This window comes from Pogona vitticeps, chromosome 2 (genome assembly GCF_051106095.1).
Source record: "Pogona vitticeps strain Pit_001003342236 chromosome 2, PviZW2.1, whole genome shotgun sequence".
Taxonomy (NCBI): Eukaryota; Metazoa; Chordata; class Lepidosauria; order Squamata; family Agamidae; genus Pogona; species Pogona vitticeps.
Genome location: NC_135784.1, coordinates 3,015,143 through 3,036,224, shown reverse-complemented (window position 1 = coordinate 3,036,224; position 21,082 = coordinate 3,015,143). Strand labels below are relative to the sequence as shown.

Sequence of the window (21,082 nt, the reverse complement as noted above, 5' to 3'; positions counted from 1 at the left end):
TTTTTTTTAACCTAAGATGACCTAAGGTTAAAAAAAGAGCAGGAAAGTTTTTTTTTCCCTGTTCTTATCTTGGATTTCTGTTCTCAGGTAGAAGCAAAATTTAGCAAATGGAGCTGTTCTTAAGTTGGATTGTTCTTAAGTAGAGATGTTCTTAAGTAGAGACCCCACTGTATTTGTTCTTGTCCAATCTCGTTTTAGCACGACTAGGGAAAGACCCGATCTTTAGGTTGGAATCTTAAATCTATTTTACTAGAAGTCAGAGCCCTTACCCATATCGTCTCTTCTTTGGGATGGAGGGGAAGCTGGCAGCTTTTCCCGTTCAGTGGCTGTTGGCTCTGGAGATATGATATAGCGTACTTAACAGAAGAGCCCTGCTGGATCAGGCCAAGGACCCATCTAATCCAACTTCCTATATCTCATATTGGCTCTACCAGATGCCCTTGGGACCACACAAGACAACGAAAGAGACTGTCTCCTGATACCCCTTCCCTGCATCTGGCCTTTTAAGGTACTTTTTATTTAAACCTTGAGATTATACATCCCCATCATGGCTGGTAACGTGTGATGGAATTTTCTTTCAGAAATCGGTCCAATCCCCTTTTCAAGGCCTCTAGGCCAGATGTCTTCACCACATCCTGTGCCAAACAGTTCTACAGACTAACAACACGCTTGATGAGGAAATACGATTCTTAGTGATCCTTAGAGCCATCAAATTGGTCTTATTCCCTGCTGCCACACACTGGGTGGACACTTTCATCGAGCTGTCCACCAGGACCCCAAGATCTCTTTCCTGATCCATCACAGATCATTCAGAACCCATTAGCTCATAAAAAAAGATTTGATTACTTTACATTCTCTTAAATTTTCTTATATTGAAAAGCATTTGCCATTTTGCCACCCATTTCCCAGTTTGGAGAGATCCTTCTGGAGCTCTTCACAATCCCTTCTGGTCTTCACTACCCAGAAAAGCTTCGTGTCATCTGCAAACTTGGCCACCTCACTGCTTATCCCTTTCTCCAGGTCATTGATCAACAGGTTGAAAAGCATCGATCCCAGGACAGATCCCTGGGGCACACCGCTGTTTCCCTCTCTTCATTTTGAAAATTGGCCGCTGGCCATTCTCTGTTTCCTGGTTCTCAACCAATTCTCAGTCTACAAGAGGACCTGCCCTCTTATCCCCTGACTGTGACGTTTTTCTCAGCAACCTTTGGTGAGTGATCGTGTCAAATGCCTTCTGGAAATCCAGATAGACAGTATCCACCAATTTGCCCATATCTACATGCCTGTTGAGCTTTTCAAAGAGTTCTAAAAAGTTTGTGAAGCAAGACCTGCCCTTAAAGAAGCCATGCTGGTTCTCCCTCAGCAAAGGTTGTTGTTCTGTGTATTTAAAGATTTTATCTTGGATCAGGCTTTCCACTGTCTTCCCTGGAACAGACATTAGGCTAACCGGCCTGTGGTTTCCTGGGTCCCCCCTCCTTCCCTTTTTAAAGATTGGCGTGAGATGTGTCGTCCTCCAGTCCTCTGGCACTGTGACCATTTTGTTACGGACCAAGCCTGCTACCCAATATTTTAGCTCCAGCAAGAGGTCAGACAAGACGCAACCAGCTGAACCAAAGTCCAATCAGGACCCAGATTTATGGCCTTCAGCCTCTCGGTCCCTGCTGTGTTTTATATTTTGACTAGTTTGGATCATCAGCTAGCAGATCTGCCTTGACTGTATTCCAGCATTGAGCAGGGGGTTGGACTTGATGGCCTTGTAGGCCCCTTCCAACTTCACTTTTCCGTGATTCTATGGTTCTATCCGTGTTTGGCCTCTGGGCAGCATTCCTAACTGGGCCATCTGCTAGTTGAAAGGTGAGGGACTGGAAGGTGTGAAATATAGGCCTTTGACTTAATTCAAAGCTCAAGGGAGAAGAAATATTGGAAAAAATAAGTAGAATAATATTTTCTATCCCAAGACCAGGAAAAAAACTAATTTTGGCCATATCCAGGCATCACTCCCCCCTTTTAAAATTATGACAATAGAAACAATGATGAATCTAAATGTCCTCCTCTTTGTTTAGCTGTTCCTGGGCTTGGAGTTGAACAAATAGCAATACACAGAGGCAAAGGTCTAGGTATAGCACATACAAATAACCCCCAAATAATAAGAACCATAATTTGAATTACAAATGGTCCTGTGACAACAGAGGGTCCAGTCCAACCCTCAATCCTCTACATCACACGGGCTCTGGTGTTTTCTAGATGTTGATTCTGTTTACAGTACTATTTTAGTGTAGCTTTGGTTTGATTCATTCTAGCGCTTGTAGTCTTGGAGTTTTTCAGTTTTAAATATTGCCTTTTTCTGATTCACGTAAGCTATCTTGGGTCTTTTTTAATGAGGAAGGTAAGATTAAAAATATTTTAAATAAACAATGAAAGACGTCCCATCTTGTATGCTGCTGCTTTCTTTCATTGTATGTGTCAGAGGGAAGATACGCCTGCCTGCCCGCCTGCTTTTGTGTTCCTCTTGTTCTGTTGCCTGAAGAAGAGAGAGAGAGAGAGATGGGGATGGAGCCCCGTTCAATTGAAATATAACGAAGGCACATCCCGTAAGGAAATGTCTTTGATTTGCTTTTATCCACGAAGCCTCCAGGGTGATCTTTTCTATTTTTCTTTTCTCTTAGGAAGGGGCGAGACTGAGCGGAATTCTCTTTGCCTTTTTGTGACCAAAAAGGAAGAACCGAAATCCCACATCCCTCCCAACGTTTGCAAGGTAAGTGAGATTTCAAGAGGTGGCGGAAGTAGCCTCCCCCCCCCCTCGCCACACACACACACTCTCTCTCCTCTCAGTTTCCCTGGCCCAGCAAAGATTTGAATCCAGGCCTCCTGGTTTCCAGTCTGGTACTCCATCCACGACACCACACTTCTTCTTTGAACATGTGCACAGCGGTGGTGTTTTGGGGTATGGTTTACATTGCATCTTATTTAGTTCTTTTTTTGAAAAAAATACCTCAATCCTGCTCACCCCAACCCCATGCTCACCAAGGGCCGGTCCTGTTGACAAGAGGCAAACCTTGGTTGTCCTGATTTGGGGTGTGTGTGTGTGTGTGGGGTTCCCCTTCAAGCCTCCCTTCTTGTCCTCCCCTTGACAGACAAGCCAGACTGGGGAATTTTGCTTTGCACTCTTCACCTGTACTTTGGACTCTTATGATAACTGATTAACAGGCAACATCATTTCTGTTCCCACCTTCTCCTTCAATGGGAGGATAAAAGGGACCATAGGCTGAGGCTGAACCCAAAAAATATGGGGGTCCTCCATCTGCATGCTCCTGTTGTCTGTGATTTGGGTGGTTTCCAGTGCACGCTGGGCATTCTCCTGGAGCCATCGCTGTCAGTGGAGAAGCACGTGGCGCCCATGGTCTGATCCGCCTACTTCCCTCTTAGACGGATTGTGCAGCTGGGCCCCTGCCTGGATGTAATTATCACTCCCCGGATTGGTCCACGCTCAGGATAGTTTCAAGAATAGACTACTGTAATCCTCTTTCTGTGGGACTTCCCTTGAGGCTGACACCAGCCAATACAAGAGGGGCAGCATCTCCTCAGTCCACCGCTCTCCCCTTCCGGTCATCTCCTCTGGGAAGGTGATTCCACACTTCTGCGTGAGTGACGGTTCTTCCGCTTTGCATTCTCTCTTTTCTCCATTTGCTATTTGTGTCCACCCTTCCCTTAACTTTCGGCTCCATCCTGTACTCTCCCGATTGCCCCAGTAGAAAGGTTTCCTGGCTGAGCAATGTTTCCTTCCCCTTCATCCTCTGCCTCTCTTTGCTGACTTAAACTCCCTCCACTTTCTTTGTGCAAAAGGTTGGACCCTTCTGACCCCTTTCTCTCATGGGGCTCTTGTGAGTCTCTTCTTTCCCCTTTTGGGATCTTGAAGATTGAACTAAAGAAGCTGCTTCTGCTTTGGGGAACTTTGAAAAGGGAAAAGCAAATGAAAGATCGGATTATTAATCTTAACAAGTGCAGGGCTCTTTAATCCATGCATTGACCTTGGGGTTGCCTTGACAAACTCCCACAGGCTGGCTGGTGGGTCTCCTCCATTTAGAAAGAGCAAGGGAGTGATTCGAAATTAAGGAATTAAAAATCATGTAAGAAATAGATGGGGAGTTAAAAATACTCCTTCACTTTGACCTGGGCCAGTATTCTGCTTTCTTCCTCTCCTTCTCCTCCTGTTGCTGCTGTTGTTTTATTAAGTTAGCAGGGCTTTGATCAGACCCATTGAAATAAACAAAATGAAGAAACACACTCCCTTCATTCTTGTCCGATCTGTTTTAAGCATGACTAGGGAGGGACCCCATCTTTAGGTTGCAATCCTAAATCGACTTTCCGGGAAGAAACTCCCTCTGATCGTCTTGAAAGGGGCTGTTGGGCATTTGTACCTTTTGATGTAAAAACAACACAAATTTAAAAACACGCTGCTAATCCTCTGGAAAGTGAAGCAAAGAAGGAAAGTGAATAAGTGGCCCATCAGCAGACTTCACAAAGAATGGAGCAATTTTTTTCTTTTGCTTTTAGGGCTATGGCACCCAGATGTGTTAAAATACGTCTTTCTTCAGAAAAGGTGTCACTCATCTGTGTCTTCTCCCTTCCTTATGTTCGATGGTGATGGATGTCAAAGCCTGAGAAACGGCTTCATTCAGCTCTTCTCTGTCTTTTCCTCCACAGGCTTCGTGGTGCCATCAGAGGCCTAAGTCATATCATCTCAGGGTAGAGGGGAAGCTCAGGGTGGAGGGGAAGCTAGCAGGTTGTTGTCTCTGGAGCTAAAATATAACGTAATTAAGAGAAGAGTCCTTATGGATCAAGCCAAAGGCCCATCTAGTCCAGCCTCCTATATCTCTACTAGATGCCTGTGGGACCACACAAGATGACGAGAGACCTGTCTCCTGATCCCCCTTCCCTGCATCTGGCCTTTTGAGGTCCCTTCCTTTGAAGCCTGGGAACTATACATCCCCATCATGGCTTGTCACCTGTGATAAACTTTTCTTCCAGAAATCCCCCCAATCCCCCTTTTCAATGCATCTAGGCTAGATGTCACCAGCACATTCTGTGGCATGGAGTTCCACAGACTAGCAACATACTGGGTAAAGAAATATTTTCTTTCCTCTTTTTTTACTCTCCATTGGAGTTGATGTCCCCTGAGGGTTCTCATCTTGTGTGAGAGGGAAAGAGCTTTCCTCCATCCACTTGCTCCATTCCCTGCATAATTTTATAGATCTCAGTCACGTCCCCCCCCCAGGCACTTTTTCTCTAGACTCAGGAGCCCCAAACACTGTAGCCTTTCCTATCTGCATTACTGCAGGTGTGGCCTTACCAGCCTTTTGTATAATGTTGGCTGCTTTATTTTCAGTCCCCTTGTTAATTAACCCAAGCATGGAATTGGCGTTTTTCAGTGCCACCGCACACTGGGTTGACCCTTTCATCGAGCTGTCTGCCAGCACATCAAGCTCTTTTTCCTGATCATACAGCTCAGAACCCATTAGCTGATATAAAAAAAGATTTGATGTCCCAATTTGCAGTACTTTACATTTTTTTCATACTGAACCATATTTGCCATTTTGCTGCCCATTCTCCCAGTTTGGAGAGATGCTTCAGGAGTTCTTCACATTCCCTTCTGGTCTTCACCACCTGGAAAAGTTTTGTGTCATCTGCAAACTTGGTCACCTCACTGCTTATCCCTGTCTCCAGGTCATTGATGAACCGGTTGAAAAGCACTGGTGCCAGGACCGATCCCTGGGACACACTGCTCTTTTCCCATCCCTCCATGGTGAAAATTGCACATTGACATCTCCTCTCTTCTTTCCAATGCAAAGTCATCTGGGACTTCTCTTAAAGGCAGAGAATACCCCAAAAATACAGTGTACAGGAACTCCGACTCTTTGTGACTCCATAGAGGAGAGCACACCAGGCCCTCCTGTCTTTCACTGCCCCCTGGAGTTCAGTCAAATTCACATTGGTAGCTTCAATGACACTGTCCAACCATCTCATCCTTCTCCTCTTGCCTTCACTCTTTACGAGCATCAGGGTCTTTTCCAGAGACTCTTCTCTTCTCGTGAGATGGCCAAAGTATTGAAGCCTCCGCTTCGTGATCTGTCCTTCCAGTGAGCACTCAGGGCTGATTTCCTTCAGAATGGATTGGTTTGTTCTTCTTGCAGTCCAGGGGACTCTCAAGAGTCTCCTCCAGCACCACAATTCAAAAGCATCAATTCTTTGGCGGTCAGCTTTCTTTATGGCCCAGCTCTCATTTCCATACATCACTACAGGAAAAATCATAGCTTTGACTATTCTGACTTTTGTTGGCAAGGTGATGTCTCTGCTTTTTAAGATGCTGTCAAGGTTTGTTATCGCTTTCCTCCCAAGAAGCAGGTGTCTTTTAATTTCGTGGCTGCTGTCACTATCTGCAGTGATCACGGAGCCCAAGAATGTGAAATCTGTCACTGCCTCCATATCTTCCCCTTCTATTTGCCACAAGCTGATGGGAACAGTGGCCATGATCTTAGTTTTTTGATGTTGATGTTAACTTTGCTCTTTCACCCTCATTACAAGGTTCCTTTAATTCCTCCTCACTTTCTGCCATCGGAGTAGTATCATCTGCATATCGGTGGTGTTGATATTTCTTCCGGCAATGTTAATTCCAGCTTGAGATTCCTCCATTCTGGACTTTCGCATGATGTATTCTGCATATAAGTTAAAAAAAGCAGGGGGACAATATACAGTGGTGCCTCACAAGTCTATGTTAATTCATTCCTGAAAATCGCTGTTAAGCAAAAACATCATCTTGTGAAACACGTTTTTCCATTGAAATGCATTGAAAACCTGATAATCCATTCCAATGGGAACAGATTGTCATAGTAAAGAGAAAATTGCCATAGGAAACATTGTTAAGCAAAACGCGGTTCACAAGCGAAGACAGCCGTCTAACGAAACAGAGATCATTAAAAGACTCGTATAGCGAAACAAGACCAAGCTGTGAAAAAGATTGTAAAGTGAAAAACAGGGACCTAAAATTTAACCGTCTTGTGAGGCAAGGTCCCTAACAACGTAAAGCGAAAATCACCCATAGGAAACATTGTTAAATGAAACGCAAGATCACTCCGAAAACCTCATCGTAAAGCAAATTCGTCGTCATCCGAAACTATAGTCTTGCGAGGCACTACTGTACAGCCTTGTAGTACTCGTTTCCCAATTCTGAACCAATCAGTTGTTCCATATCCCGTTCTGTTGCTTTCTGTCCCACGTATCTGTTTCTCAGGAGGTAGCCAATGAAGCAGAAGTAGATGTTTTTCTGGATCTCTCTGGCTTTCTCCATAATCCAGCGCATGTTAGCAATTTGGTCTCTAGTTCCTCTGCTTCTGTTGTGTGTGTGTGTGTGTGTGTGTGTGTGTGTGTGTTTAGTCGTTTAGTCGTGTCCGACTCTTCGTGACCCCATGGACCAGAGCACGCCAGGCCCTCCTGTCTTCTACTGCCTCCCGGAGTTGTGTCAGGTTCATGTTGGTTGCTTCGCAGACACTGTCCAGCCATCTCATCCTCGGTTGTCCCCTTCTCCTCTTGCCGTCACACCTTCCTAACATCAAGGTTTTTTCCAAGGACTCTTTTCTTCTCATGAGATGGCCAAAGTACTGGAGCCTCAGCTTCAGGATCTGTCCTTCCAGTGAGCACTCAGGGTTGATTTCCTTTAGAACTGATAGGTTTGTTCTTGCAGTCCAGGGGATTCTCAAGAGCCTCCTCCAGCACCACAATTCAAAGGCATCAATTCTTCGGCGGTCTGCTTTCTTTATGGTGCAGCTCTCACTTCCATACATCACGACAGGAAAAACCATAGCTTTGACTATTCGGACTTTTGTTGGCAAGGTGATGTCTCTGCTTTTCAAGATGCTGTCAAGATTTGTCATCGCTTTCCTCCCAAGAAGAAGGCGCCTTTTAATTTCAGGGCTGCTGTCTCCATCTGCAGTGATCATGGAGCCCAGGAAGATAAAATTTGACACTGCCTCCATATCTTCCCCTTCTATTTCCCAGGAGGTGATGGGACCAGTGGCCATGATCTTAGTTTTTTTGATGTTGAGTTTCAGACCGTTTTTTGCACTCTCCTCTTTCACTCTCATTACAAGGTTCTTTAATTCCTCCTCACTTTCTGCCATCAGAGTGGTATCATCTGCATATCGGAGGTTGTTGATATTTCTTCCGGCAATCTTAATTCCGGCTTGGGTTTCTTCCAGTCCAGCCTTCCGCATGATGTATTCTGCATATAAGTTAAATAAGCTGGGGGACAATATACAGCCTTGCCGTACTCCTTTCCCAATTTTGAACCAATCCGTTGTTCCATGACCAGTTCTAACTGTTGCTTCCTGTCCCACATATAGGTTTCTCAGGAGACAGATAAAGTGGTCAGGCACTCCCATTTCTTTAAGAACTTGCCATAGTTTGCTGTGGTCCACACAGTCAAAGGCTTTCGCATAGTCAATGAAGCAGAAGTAGATATTTTTCTGGAACTCTCTGGCTTTCTCCATAATCCAGCGCAAGTTAGCAATTTGGTCTCGAGTTCCTCTGCCTCTTCGGAATCCAGCTTGTACTTCTGGGAGTTCTCGGTCCACATACTGCTGAAGCCTACCTTGTAGGGTTTTGAGCATAACCTTGCTAGCGTGCGAAATGAGTGCAATTGTACGGTAGTTGGAGCATTCTTTGGCACTGCCTTTCTTTGGGATTGGGATGTAGACTGATCTTTTCCAATCCTCTGGCCACTGTTGAGTTTTCCAAACTTGCTGGCATATTGAATGTAGCACCTTAACAGCATCATCTTTCAAGATTTTAAATAGTTCAACTGGAATGCCATCACCTCCACTGGCCTTGTTGTTAGCCAGGCTTTCTAAGGCCCACTTCTTTATCATGTCCATCTTTGCACAAAATATTCCTTTAATATCTCCAATTTCTTGAACAGATCTCTGGTTTTTCTTTTTCTATTATTTTCCTCTATTTCTTTGCATTGTTCATTTAAGAAGGCCCTCTTGTCTCTCCTTGCTATTCTTTTGAAATCAGCATTCAATTTTCTATAACTTTCCCTATCTCCCTTGCATTTTGTTTCCCTTCCCTTCTCTGCTATTTGTAAAGCCTCGTTGGACAGCCACTTTGCTTTCCTGTATTTCCTATTCTTTGGGATGGTTTTAGTTGCTGTGTCCTGTACAATGTTACAAGTCTCTGTCCACAGTTCTTCAGGCACTCTGTATACCAAATCTAGTTCCTTAAATCTATTCTTCACTTCCACTGTGTATTCATAAGGGATTTGGTTTAGATGATATCTGACTAGCAGGGACGTGGTGGCACGGCGGGCTAAACCGCAGAAGCCTGTGCTGCAGGGTCAGAAGACCAGCAGTTGTAAGATCGAATCCACGCGACGGAGTGAGTGCCTGTCGCTTGTCCCAGCTCCTGCCAACCTTGCAAAGGCAAGTAGATAAATAGGTACCACCTCGGTGGGAAGGTAACAGGGTTCCGTGTCTATGTTGCACTGGCCATGTGACCACGGAAGATTGTCTTCGGACAAAATGCTGGCTCTATGGCTTGGAAACGGGGATGAGCACCACCCCCTAGAGTCGAACACGACTGGACAAAAAATGGTCCAGCGGAACCTTTACCTTTACTATATCTGACTAGACCAGTGGTTTTCCCTGCAATCTTCAGTTTAAGCTTGAGTTTTGGTATGAGAAGCTGATGATCAGAGCCACAATCAGCTCCAGGTCTTGTTTTTGCTGACTGTATAGAGCTGCAGAGAACATAATCAGTCTGGTTTCGGTATTGCCCACCTGGTGGTTTCCATGTATAGAGTCACCTCTTGTGTTGTTGGAAAAGAGTGTTTGTGGTGACCAGCTTGTTCTCTAGACAAAACTCTATTAGTCTTTGCCCTGCTTCATTTTCAACGCCGAAGGCCAAAATGAGAAGAACAACTTTCTTTGTTGTCAGTTCTAGAAGGTGTTGTAAGTCTTCATAAAATTGGTCAAGTTCAGCCTCTTCAGCATGGGTGGTTGGTGCATAAATCTGGATTACTGTGATGCTGAACGATCTGCCTTGGATTCATATTGAAATCATTCCATCATTTTTGAGATTTTATCCCAGTACAGCTTTTTCCACTCTTTTGTGGACTATAGGCCTACTCCATTCCTTCTACGGGATTCTTGCCCACAAGAGTAGATATGATAATCATTTGAATTGAATTCGCCCATTCCTGTCTACTTTAGTTCACTAATGCGCAGGATGTCAATGTATACTCTTGTCATCTCCTGTTTGACTACATCCGGCTTACCAAGGTCCATAGATCTTACATTCCAGGTTCCTATGCAGTATTTTTCTTTGCAGCATTGGCTTTTCCTTTCACTTCCACACGTGTCCACAGCTGAGCATCCTTTCGGCTTTGGCCAACCACTTCATTAGCTCTGGAGCTACTTGTCCCTCGCTCTTCCTCAGTAGCCTGTTGGATGCCTTCCAAACTGAGTGGCTCATCTTTCAGCATCATATCTTGTAGCCTTTTGTTTCTGTCCATGGAGTTTTCTTGGCAAAGACACTGGAGTGGCTTGCCAGTTCCTGCTCCAGGTGGATCAGAACTCTACACTACGACCTGTCCGTCTTGGGTGTCCCTGCACGGCATAGCCCATAGCTTCTCTAAATTACTCAAGCCCCTTCACTGTGATAAAGCAACAATCCATAAACAGTCTAACACCTCTATCTTTGTAAAAAAAAAGGTCTGAAAAATATTGGGCTCATTTTTGTGGCGATATTATGGCAGGTTCTTGTACTTCCAGCCTGGAGGAGCCGGCCACGATGGCTCCAAATGGTTCATTGTTTTTCTGGGTCACTTCCTTTTGGAACTTGCTGCATTGTTCCCAGATAAATGTTTGCCTTTTTTCTTTTACACAATTCCTTAATTGAGTTTTTAGTGACAGCTATATGTGCCAATCTTGGGCATAGTCAGTCTTCCTGTATTCCCTACACCAGATAGGTGGGTTATAAAGCAAATAAATAAATAAATAAATAAATAAATAAATAAATAAATAAATAAATAAATAAATAAATAAATAAATAAATAAATAAATAAATAAATAAATAAATAAATAAATAAATAAATAAATAAATAAATAAATAAGTGGTGGATTTGTACTTTCACTATAATCAGGATCAAACCGAAGTTCTTTGTTTTGAGGGATTGCAGCACATTTGGGCTGAAAGAGTTTGTCCTAATTTCCAGTGGAATTATTTTCATCACGTGGTTTGCTGGACTTTGTGATGGAAATCTGAAGGTCCTAACACTTGTCCCTTAATCGCAGACTTTAGAACCTGCTAACACATTATGATCCCATACTAGTCCTTTTGAGGCATCATGGTACATACAAGGTATTTGATTTATATACGCACGCAGGCCGCCATGATGCAGGAGCATCCTACGAGTGGCTAACCTCTTTTGCAAAACCATATTCTTCGGGGAAACTACTTTAGCCTTTAATTTTGCTTGTATTTCCATAGTGACATCCTCCAAGAGATCTAAGGCTCGTGAAGTCTTATATACAAATTCTACCAAGGTGTGAATCTCTTTATAGGTTTCTGCCACCTCTGCTGCTGGAAAAAGGCTTCTTCCCATTTGAGTCCCTGTTGGCCATTTCCAGGCCTCCAGAGAAGACCCCCCGGTGACACGTGTGGCGTGAGTAGAGTAACATGCTTCTCTGGCAAGTTTCCTACTTCTAAAATATTTAAAGAAGCTTTTATTATTCCCCCTTATATTGCTGGTCATATGTTCCAGAAAGTCTTTCTTTGCCTTTTTTATTTTCTTCTTACATTTTTTTTGCCAGGATTTATGTTCCTTTTTATTTTCCTCATCTGGGAAAAAATTCCATTTATGGAAAGACCCCCGTTTTCTCATTAAGGAATCTGTAACTTTGCTTGTTAACTATTCCGGCACTTTCTTGGACTTAGTTGAGCCCCCCCCTTTTTTTGCAGTATACACTTCCACTCGGCCCTAGTAATGTTGTTTTAAAAAGACTATGCACTCTTGAGATTTTTTTTTTTTTGTAAACTTCCCTTTCAACTTCTTTCTTACTTGCTTCCTCGTCTGAGGGAGGTCCACACTTTAGAAATCAAGGGTTCTTTTTCGTGGCCTCTGTGAATGCACACATATGGGTATTGTCTGTGCCTGTGCTAACTCTCTCGGAAGATTCTAGAGCTGAAAGTAACAATTTTATGGTGTGATCCTCCATGAGGTATATGCTCCTCCCACCCACTATCTTCCCCAGTTCCTTTTTTTCCACTGAGCTTAACGTTCTCAGGAAAGATTGAGCGCTTCACTATTTGCCTTCTGGCTATTTTTCTAGGCTCTTTTGAGCTTTTGTTTGCTTATCTTTACTTTAATTACCTAGTTAATGATCATCCACATCTTTTTGTTTGCCTAATTGGCTTCCACAGTTTTTATTCCCTTCCCCTTTCCCCTTCCCTTCCCTCCCCCAACTAGTTCTTTGCTTATGGCCTCGTCATCTCCTTTGAAACGTTGTACAATGTTTGCGAATATAATTGCACTTTCAGACGGCCATAGCCAGTGCCTTTTTTCCCTGGGTGAGGAACACCCGACCCATTTGTGCGCTGCTTGTAAAAATCTAACCAAGCCGGCACTTAAACAGAGGCTCCAAAGACTTCTGTCTTACTTTTGGCAAACGGCCACGAATCCTCCAACTGCATCTTCGAAGGCTGATAGATCTCCCGCCCTTTCAGCGGATAGACTTCCAGTGGGTTAGTCCACCTCTGACTCTACACCAGTGCTACCAATTAAGGACACTGTAGAGAAAACAAAGCCATCTGGTAAGCACAACTTGCCCTCCTCTGAAAAATCTCGAGTGCACGATCCAGCCTTGAAGAAAAAGTCCAAGAGCGCCTCTAAAAAGCTTCGAAAGGACAGGCTGCCCCGCGTGGAGCCCCCTCAGCCTTCTCTGCCCTTCCCTGTCCTCGAGGAGTCATCCAGAGAAGCCCCTGAGTTAGCCTCGGATAGCGATGAAGCCCATGATGTTGTGGCCCCCCCACGATGCCGCTTCCAACACCAAGCATTGGCCTCATTGGGGCTGCGCCACAGTCCAGCCCGGCCTCGGCCCTTTTCAACCCTGATTCAGGGCGGGCAGCTGAAAGCTCGGCATCCAATCTGGAGGTCCCCCCTTCTCCACGGAAGAGAGGGGAGAAATGAAAGCACCTTTCTCCACCAAGGTCTATGACATCGCAAAGCGATTTTTGCCCCGAACAGGCTAAACGGCCTCAAACGACACCGGAACTCTCCCAAGCCGCTCCCTTTGTGGACGTCCACCTCTGCCCTGGCAGTCTCGGCCTCTTCTGCACGCCATTCGGTCCTGGCTAAGTCAGCTCTGCTACTTCAAAAGCAAGACAAGGCTTGTAAAGCCTTACCCCCGTGTCCCGCACCTCCGATCCCACCCCATGATCCCTTTGAGGTCTTTCCGACTCAGCAACACCAAGCCCCCTTGACAGAGGGTTTTATTCAGTCAGACTGTCCTTCATCTCCAGGCTCCCCTGCATCTTCGGAAGCACAGCACTCCGAATCCTCTCATGAACCTGAGCTTCCCCCTCCACTTCCAGGTATGAGGGACAGCCATGCTTCATCTTCTTCAGACGACTTCTCTTCCTACTCTACCCTTATCTATCAGATGGCACAAGCCCTGCAGCTTAACATTGAACAGCCCTTGTCTGCTGATGCCGACCCGGTGTTCGATGACATCAACCAGGAGCGTCCCACTCCTTTGAGTCTTCCCTTTAATAAATACAGTGGTGCCTCGCTTAACAATGTTAATTGGTTAAAAAAAAAACATCGCTATGGGAAAATATCATTAAGCGAAACGCGTTTTCCCATAGAGATGCACTGAAAACCGGTTAATCCATTCCAATAGGCACGGAAAAAACCCATAGGAAACAACGTTAAACGATACAATGTTTCCTCCATTGGAATGCATTGAAGCCTATTCAATGCATTTCAATGGTTTTGCGATGTCAATTTTTGCAAATTTAAGTGTGTCTTAAAAGGTTCAAAAACTGTTTTAAATGCTTGGAATCATTAGTGCGCCTTCTAAAACGGGTGCAAACTTAATTTGGCTTTGATCTGACTTTTTGTTAATTTTTGCTGAATTTTTCCCCCCACCAACTTTTGACAGCTGTCAAAATTTGACAGCTCCATTGTTTCCTATGGGGGAGAAAAAAATCACAAAAAATTAACAAAGACTCGGAACAAAGCCAAACTAAGTCTGCACACGATTTAGAAGGTGCTCTAACGAATCCAAGCATTTAAAATAGTTGCTGACTTTTCGTTAATTTTTTGTGATTTCTTTTCTCCCCCATAGGAAACAATGGAGCTGTCAAAAGTTGGGCTCCATTGTTTCCTATGGGGGAGAGAAAATTCACAAAAAATTAACGAAAAGTCAGATCAAAGCCAAATTAAGTTTGCACAGCATTTAAAACATTTTTGAACATTTTAAGACACTTTTAAAATTGAAAAAACCGACATCGTTAAGCGAAACAGGGGACCTAAAAATGCATTCGCTATGCGAAGCATGGTCCCAAAATCGCTAAGTGAAAATCGCCCATAGGAAACATCGTTAAACAATCCATAGAATTCTTTAAAAAAAAACATTTTTAAGCGAAAACATCGCTAAACGAGGCAATCGTTAAGCGAGGTACCACTGTACATTCTCCAGCTTATCAAGGACACTTGGGGAAAACCTCCTTCTACCATGCAGATCCGATGGTCTCTACAGGACCCATGGTGTCGATGCCGAGTTCCTCAACAAATACCCTGTGTCTAACTCCATTATCATCGAGTCCAGCCAGATTTGAGCCCACGCCAGATCTAAACCCACTCTTGCCAATAAGGACAGCAGAAAAGTCAACACACTGGTGAAAAGAGTTTACTCTTGCAGTCCTTTTTGCTTAGAAGTATAAGCTACCAGGCAACCATGGGCGCCTTTCAGCGTCACTTATAGAACCAGGTCCTTTCCCTCATCGATACAGCTCCTGAACCTATGGGATCTGATCTCATCAACATCCATTCTCAGGCCATCTCCTTGGCCAAATACCAAAGAATTGCGGTGCATTTCCCTTCAATGCCAAACTTTAGTCGCCTCCATTTCCCTTTGACACCATGCTTGGCTCAAGTCCTCCTTGATCTCTGATGACACCAAGACCAGGATCAAGGGCTTGCTCTTCGACGGTGTTGGCCTGTTCAATCAAACAACCAATGACACCATGGAAGACTTTCACAAGAAGCGTAAGACTGCACGTTCTTATTCCAATCAACCGTCTACCTCTTACCAAAGACCCTTCTACCGCTCAGGTCAGTACAACCCCAAGCAATACCAGAACCAAAGGTTCCAGCCTTACAGGCAGTACCGCCCCCAGCAAACTGACAGGGCCCTGCCTGCTCCTCAACCTCTGATGACATCGTACCGGCCTCAGAGTCTCCCTCGTCAACGCCAATCCTTTTATAAAGGACAGCGAAAGGGTAAGCAATATTGACAACCACTTTTGCCTCCCTTTTCCAAAACCTCTCTTCAGCCACTGAACTGTGTCAGATTGGCCCCATTTTTCCATCGTTGGCAAGCCATTACATCAGACAAATGGGTTCTATCTATAATAGCATCTGGCTACCTTATAGAATTCTTCAACTTGCCTCCTCTCGGGTTATTCGGTACACCCCCTACTCCTCTGCTCTGCAAGACGAGGTTACTAAACTTCTCCAAAAACAGTCCATCTCACCAGTCCCTATTTCGGACTCCCTCAACGGTTTCTACTCAAAATACTTTACTGTTCCTAAGAAAGATGGAGGCCTCCGCCCCATCCTCGACCTCACTCATCTCAACCGTTTCATATCCCCTCGACAGTTTCGAATGCTCACATTGGACTCTATTCTCCCTTTGTTTTCGCAAGGAGACTGGTTCATAATTATTGACCTGCAGGACGCCTATTTCCATGTCTCCATTCACCCGGACCACCAAAAATTCCTCAGATTTCATTTCAATGGCACTGCCTTCCAATTTTGTGCCCTCTCGTTCGAGCTCTCAACCACCCCTCGGACTTTTACCAAGTGCGGTAACCGCCTTCCTCCACCTACAGGGCATAAACATCCATCCCTACATCGCTGACTGGCTGATAGTGGCGGCATCATACCACAATGTCATACGGGCATGAGACACAACACTCCACACCCTTCAAAGCCTCGGTCTCAAGATCAACTTGGAAAAGTCTCACTTGACCCCAAAACAAACAGCAAAGTTCATCAGCACAGAGATAGACTCTCGTTGCGCAACTGCATTTCTGCCCTCAGAGAGAATCAGAAAAATTTGAAAGACTGTCTGCCCTTTCCAGACTCATCACTCTGTGTCGGCGCACCACGCCCAGCACCTCCTAGGTCTCATGGCATTGACGACGGCCGTCATCCAACACTCCAGGCTCAAAATAAGGTCTCTGCAGGCCTGGTTTCTCTCTCTGTTCAACCCAGTCACAGACCCCCCCGTCTTCTCTGCTGCCAGAGCTGGCCTCCCAGTTCGACTGGTGGACTTGCCCACACAGGTCTTTCTCCCCTCTGCGACCTTCAATACAGGTCACAACCGCGATCCTGATAGCCTCGTACTGGCCCTGCCAGCCATGGTTCACTCACCTGGTCTCGATGTCGTCGGACATAATCCGCCTTCCTCTCCACCCAGATGTCCTCTCGCTCAACCACGACCTCATCTTTCACCCCATCGTTGCCTCTCTCAGCCTTGCAGCCTGGAGGATACTCCCGACCTGATGCAGGTTCTCCTTCGGGCTCGCAAACCTTTCACCACTCCCCTATATGAAAACAAATGGAGATCTTTCTTTAAATATACTCATGACAATGACTTTATCTGCAGTACCCATCTCCTTAAAGACCTTACTCTCTTACCTCCTTCATCTCTTCAGTTTCAGTCTGTCCAGTCCACACTGAAGGTTTACCTGTCAGCCATTATGGCTCAACCGGACGGCTCTCCTTCTTCCAAGTTGTTTTCTCATCCAACTCAAAAAATTCCTCAAGGGACTTAACAATATTCGTCCTGCAATGGATGCAGGAGAATGGACTGAGGCTAAACCCAGACAAGACGGAGGTCCTGAGAGTGGGTTGCCCCTCCACTGGTGATTTGGGAAACTCCCTCTCTTTTGGGGGAGTGACTCTCATCGCAAAGAGTGAGGTTCGCAGCTTGGGGGTCCATCTGGATCCGGCGCTCACCATGGAAACCCAGGTAGCGTCTGTGGTCCGCTCTGCCTATTTCCATCTGTGGCAGATTGCCCAGCTACTTCCTTATCTTGATGTTGGGGCCCTAACTACTCTGGTCCATGTGCTTGTAATCTCGAGATTAGACTACTGCAATGCGATCTACATGGGGCTACCTTTGAGATTGATGTGGAAGCTTCAAATGGTGCATAATGCGGCGGCCAGATTTCTTAGTGGAACGAGAAATTGTCAGCATATTTCCCCCACTCTGGTTGCCTTGCATTGGCTGCCTGTTCATTTCCGCATCGTTTTCAAAGCGTTAATGATGACATAAAGCCCTAAATGGTTCAGGACCTCGATATCTAGCAGAATGTCTCCTCCCAGCTATATCTACCTGAATCACTCATTCTAGCCAGGAATGGAGACTGAGGGGCCTAACGCAGAGGGAGGCCCAGAGGGAAAGAACAAGAAACAGAGCCTTCTCAGCAGTGGCCCCTTGCCTTTGGAACACTCTCCCTTTTGAGTTCTGGCTCCCTCGCTGGGTGTTTTTAAGAGCAAATGTAAGACCTGGCTCTTTAGGCAGGCTTTCCCTCCTGTCATCACTTGAATTTTTTTCCTCCATCTTGAACTATATTACTATTGTTGTTTTTTATTTTATATTCTTTTTATTTCTTTTTTAATATTAGCTGCCAGAGCAGACTTTGGTCTAGATGGGTGGGGTATAAATTTAATAAGTAAATAAATAAATAGCTGGCTCTGTGCGTTTAATAGGTAACACTTCCAAGAACAAGATATTTGAGGTAGAGTAGTATCTCCTTTTAGGTACCCCTTGGTTTACATAATTTCTGGTTTACAAACAGAAATCAGTTCCAAATAATGCCTCGGTTTTAATGTCTCCCCCCCCCCCCGTTTCTTTCCTTTGTGAAGGACGTTTCCCTGTGCCTGGAGGTTTGTAGCACCACCACCATCGCTATGGCAACCTACATTCCGGTTTATGTATTTTTTGCATGATGTAATGTCCTGGAGGACACATCGATTTCATAAATCGAGGTATTACTGTACTATGCAGCATTTAGAATTTGTAATATTTCAAACACTGTCCTTTCCGCCATTGTTATTCTTTTTTGCTTTAAAAAAATCCTTTAATTCAGTTATCTGTTTCATCTTTAATCAACTTTGAGAAATTCCTTTCTAATTTTCTGGAAACTTAAGTACAATAATTGGGGAGAATTTGAGAAGGAAAAAAGTTAATATAACTTATTTTGAATCCGATGTACTTACGTGGGTGTGGAAATGATCCTCCCTTCATGACTCCTCCCTCCATATGGTCCCTCACGGAAGAGCCCATCCAACCTCAAGCCCAAAGGAATAACTTCCAGTCTGGCATCATCCCCTCCCCTGGTTCTCTTCCCTCACCTTTTCGGCTTTCCTTCCTACTCTGTGACTCAGGCGCAGCCTGAACACATTATTCCTTATTCCTGCAGATTTTGGAAGTGATTGTTTCTCTTCTTTTTCTGATCTAAAAGTTGATGATGAACAGGAGGAAAACTGCCAAGCAACATCCAGAAAAACCTGGGCAGGAACTCGCAAGCAAGCAAGAAAACAGAGAATTGAAAATAGGCATGGGCAGGCATGGACTTTACATGAAAGGACTGATGCAGGAGAGAAACCACGTAAATGCAGGTCACCTCAGTATACATCAAAGAACACATAAAGGGGAGAAAATGTATCCATGTATGGAATGTGGAAAGACCTTTAGTCAGAGTTGTCACCTTAGGTCACATCAAAGGAGTCACACTGGGGAGAAACCACATAAATGCATGGATTGTGGAAAGAGCTTTAGTGATGGTAGCGTCCTTAGGATACATCAAAGGATTCACACTGGGGAGAAACCATATAAATGCATGGAATGTGGAAAGAGCTTCAGTCAGAGTGGTAACCTTAGGTCACATGGAATCACACACACTGGGGAGAAACCACATAAATGCATGGAATGTGGAAAGAGCTTCAGTCGGAGAAATCACCTTAGGTCACATCAAAGGACTCACACTGGGGAGAAACCAAATAAATGCATGGAATGTGGAAAGAGCTTTAGGGACAGTAGCACCCTTAGGATACATCAAAGGACTCACACTGGGGAGAAACCATATAAATGCATGGAATGTGGAAAGAGCTTTAGTGACGGTAGCGCACTTAGGATACATCAAAGGACTCACACTGGGGAGAAACCATATAAATGCATGGAATGTGGAAAGAGCTTTATTTACAGTGGTGCCCTTACGTTACATCAAAGGACTCACACTGGGGAGAAACCACATAAATGCATGGAATGTGGAAAGAGCTTTAGTGACAGTAGTGCCCTTAGGTCACATCAAAGGACCCACACTGGGGAGAAACCATATAAATGCATGGAATGTGGAAAGAGCTTTAGTGACAGTAGCTCCCTTAGGTCACATCAAAGGACTCACACTGGGGAGAAACCACATAAATGCATGGAATGTGGAAAGAGCTTCAGTCAGAGTGGTCACCTTAGGATACATCAAAGGATTCACACTGGGGAGAAACCACATAAATGCATGAAATGTGGGAAGAGCTTTAGTGACAGTAGTGCCCTTAGGTCACATCAAAGGACCCACACTGGGGAGAAACCATATAAATGCATGGAATGTGGAAAGAGCTTTAGTTATAGTAGTGCCCTTAGGTCACATGGAATCACACACACTGGGGAGAAAACACATAAATGCATGAAATGTGGAAAGAGCTTTATTGACAGTAGTGCCCTTAGGTCACATCAAAGGACCCACACTGGGGAGAAACCATATAAATGCATGGAATGTGGAAAGAGCTTTATTGACGGTAGCGCCCTTGGGATACATCAAAGGACTCACACTGGGGAGAAATCACATAAATGCATGGAATGTGGAAAGAGCTTCAGTCAGAGTGGTCACCTTAGCTTACATCAAAGGACTCACACTGGGGAGAAACCACATAAATGCATGGAATGTGGAAAGAGCTTCAGTCGGAGTGGTCACCTTAGGATACATCAAAGGACTCACACTGGGGAGAAACCACATAAATGCATGAAATGTGGAAAGAGCTTTAGTGACAGTAGTGCCCTTAGGTCACATCAAAGGACCCACACTGGGGAGAAACCATATAAATGCATGGAATGTGGAAAGAGCTTTAGTTATAGTAGTGCCCTTAGGTCACATGGAATCACACACACTGGGGAGAAAACACATAAATGCATGGAATGTGGAAAGAGCTTCAGTCAGAGTGGTCACCTTAGGATACATCAAAGGACTCACACTGGGGAGAAACCACATAAATGCATGAAATGTGGAAAAAGCTTTAGTGACAGTAGCACCCTTAGGTCACATCAAAGGACCCACACTGGGGAGAAACCACATAAATGCATGGAATGTGGAAAGAGCTTCAGTCGGAGTAGTCACCTTAGGATACATCAAAGGACTCACACTGGGGAGAAACCACATAAATGCATGGAATGTGGAAAGAGCTTTAGTGACAGTAGTGCCCTTAGGTCACATCAAAGGACCCACACTGGGGAGAAACCATATAAATGCATGGAATGTGGAAAGTGCTTTAGTGACGGTAGCGCCCTTAGGATACATCAAAGGACTCACACTGGGGAGAAACCACATAAATGCATGGAATGTGGAAAGAGCTTCAGTCAGAGTGGTCACCTTAGCTTACATCAAAGGACTCACACTGGGGAGAAACCATATAAATTCATGGAATGTGGAAAGAGCTTTATTTACAGTGGTGCCCTTAGGTTAC

General features: G+C 44.7%; 1 protein-coding gene across 1 annotated transcript in view; it reads left to right on the top strand.

Moving 5' to 3' along the window:
- The window catches only part of LOC140703802 (uncharacterized), a 48,665-nt gene that overhangs the window by 7,092 nt on the left and 20,491 nt on the right, over window positions 1-21,082 (top strand). The window contains 3 exon segments of the mRNA XM_078386951.1: window positions 2,667-2,755; window positions 11,616-11,716; window positions 18,825-21,082. Of these exon segments, the coding sequence (XP_078243077.1) occupies window positions 18,907-21,082 (2,176 nt within the window). The 5' untranslated portion in view covers window positions 2,667-2,755; window positions 11,616-11,716; window positions 18,825-18,906.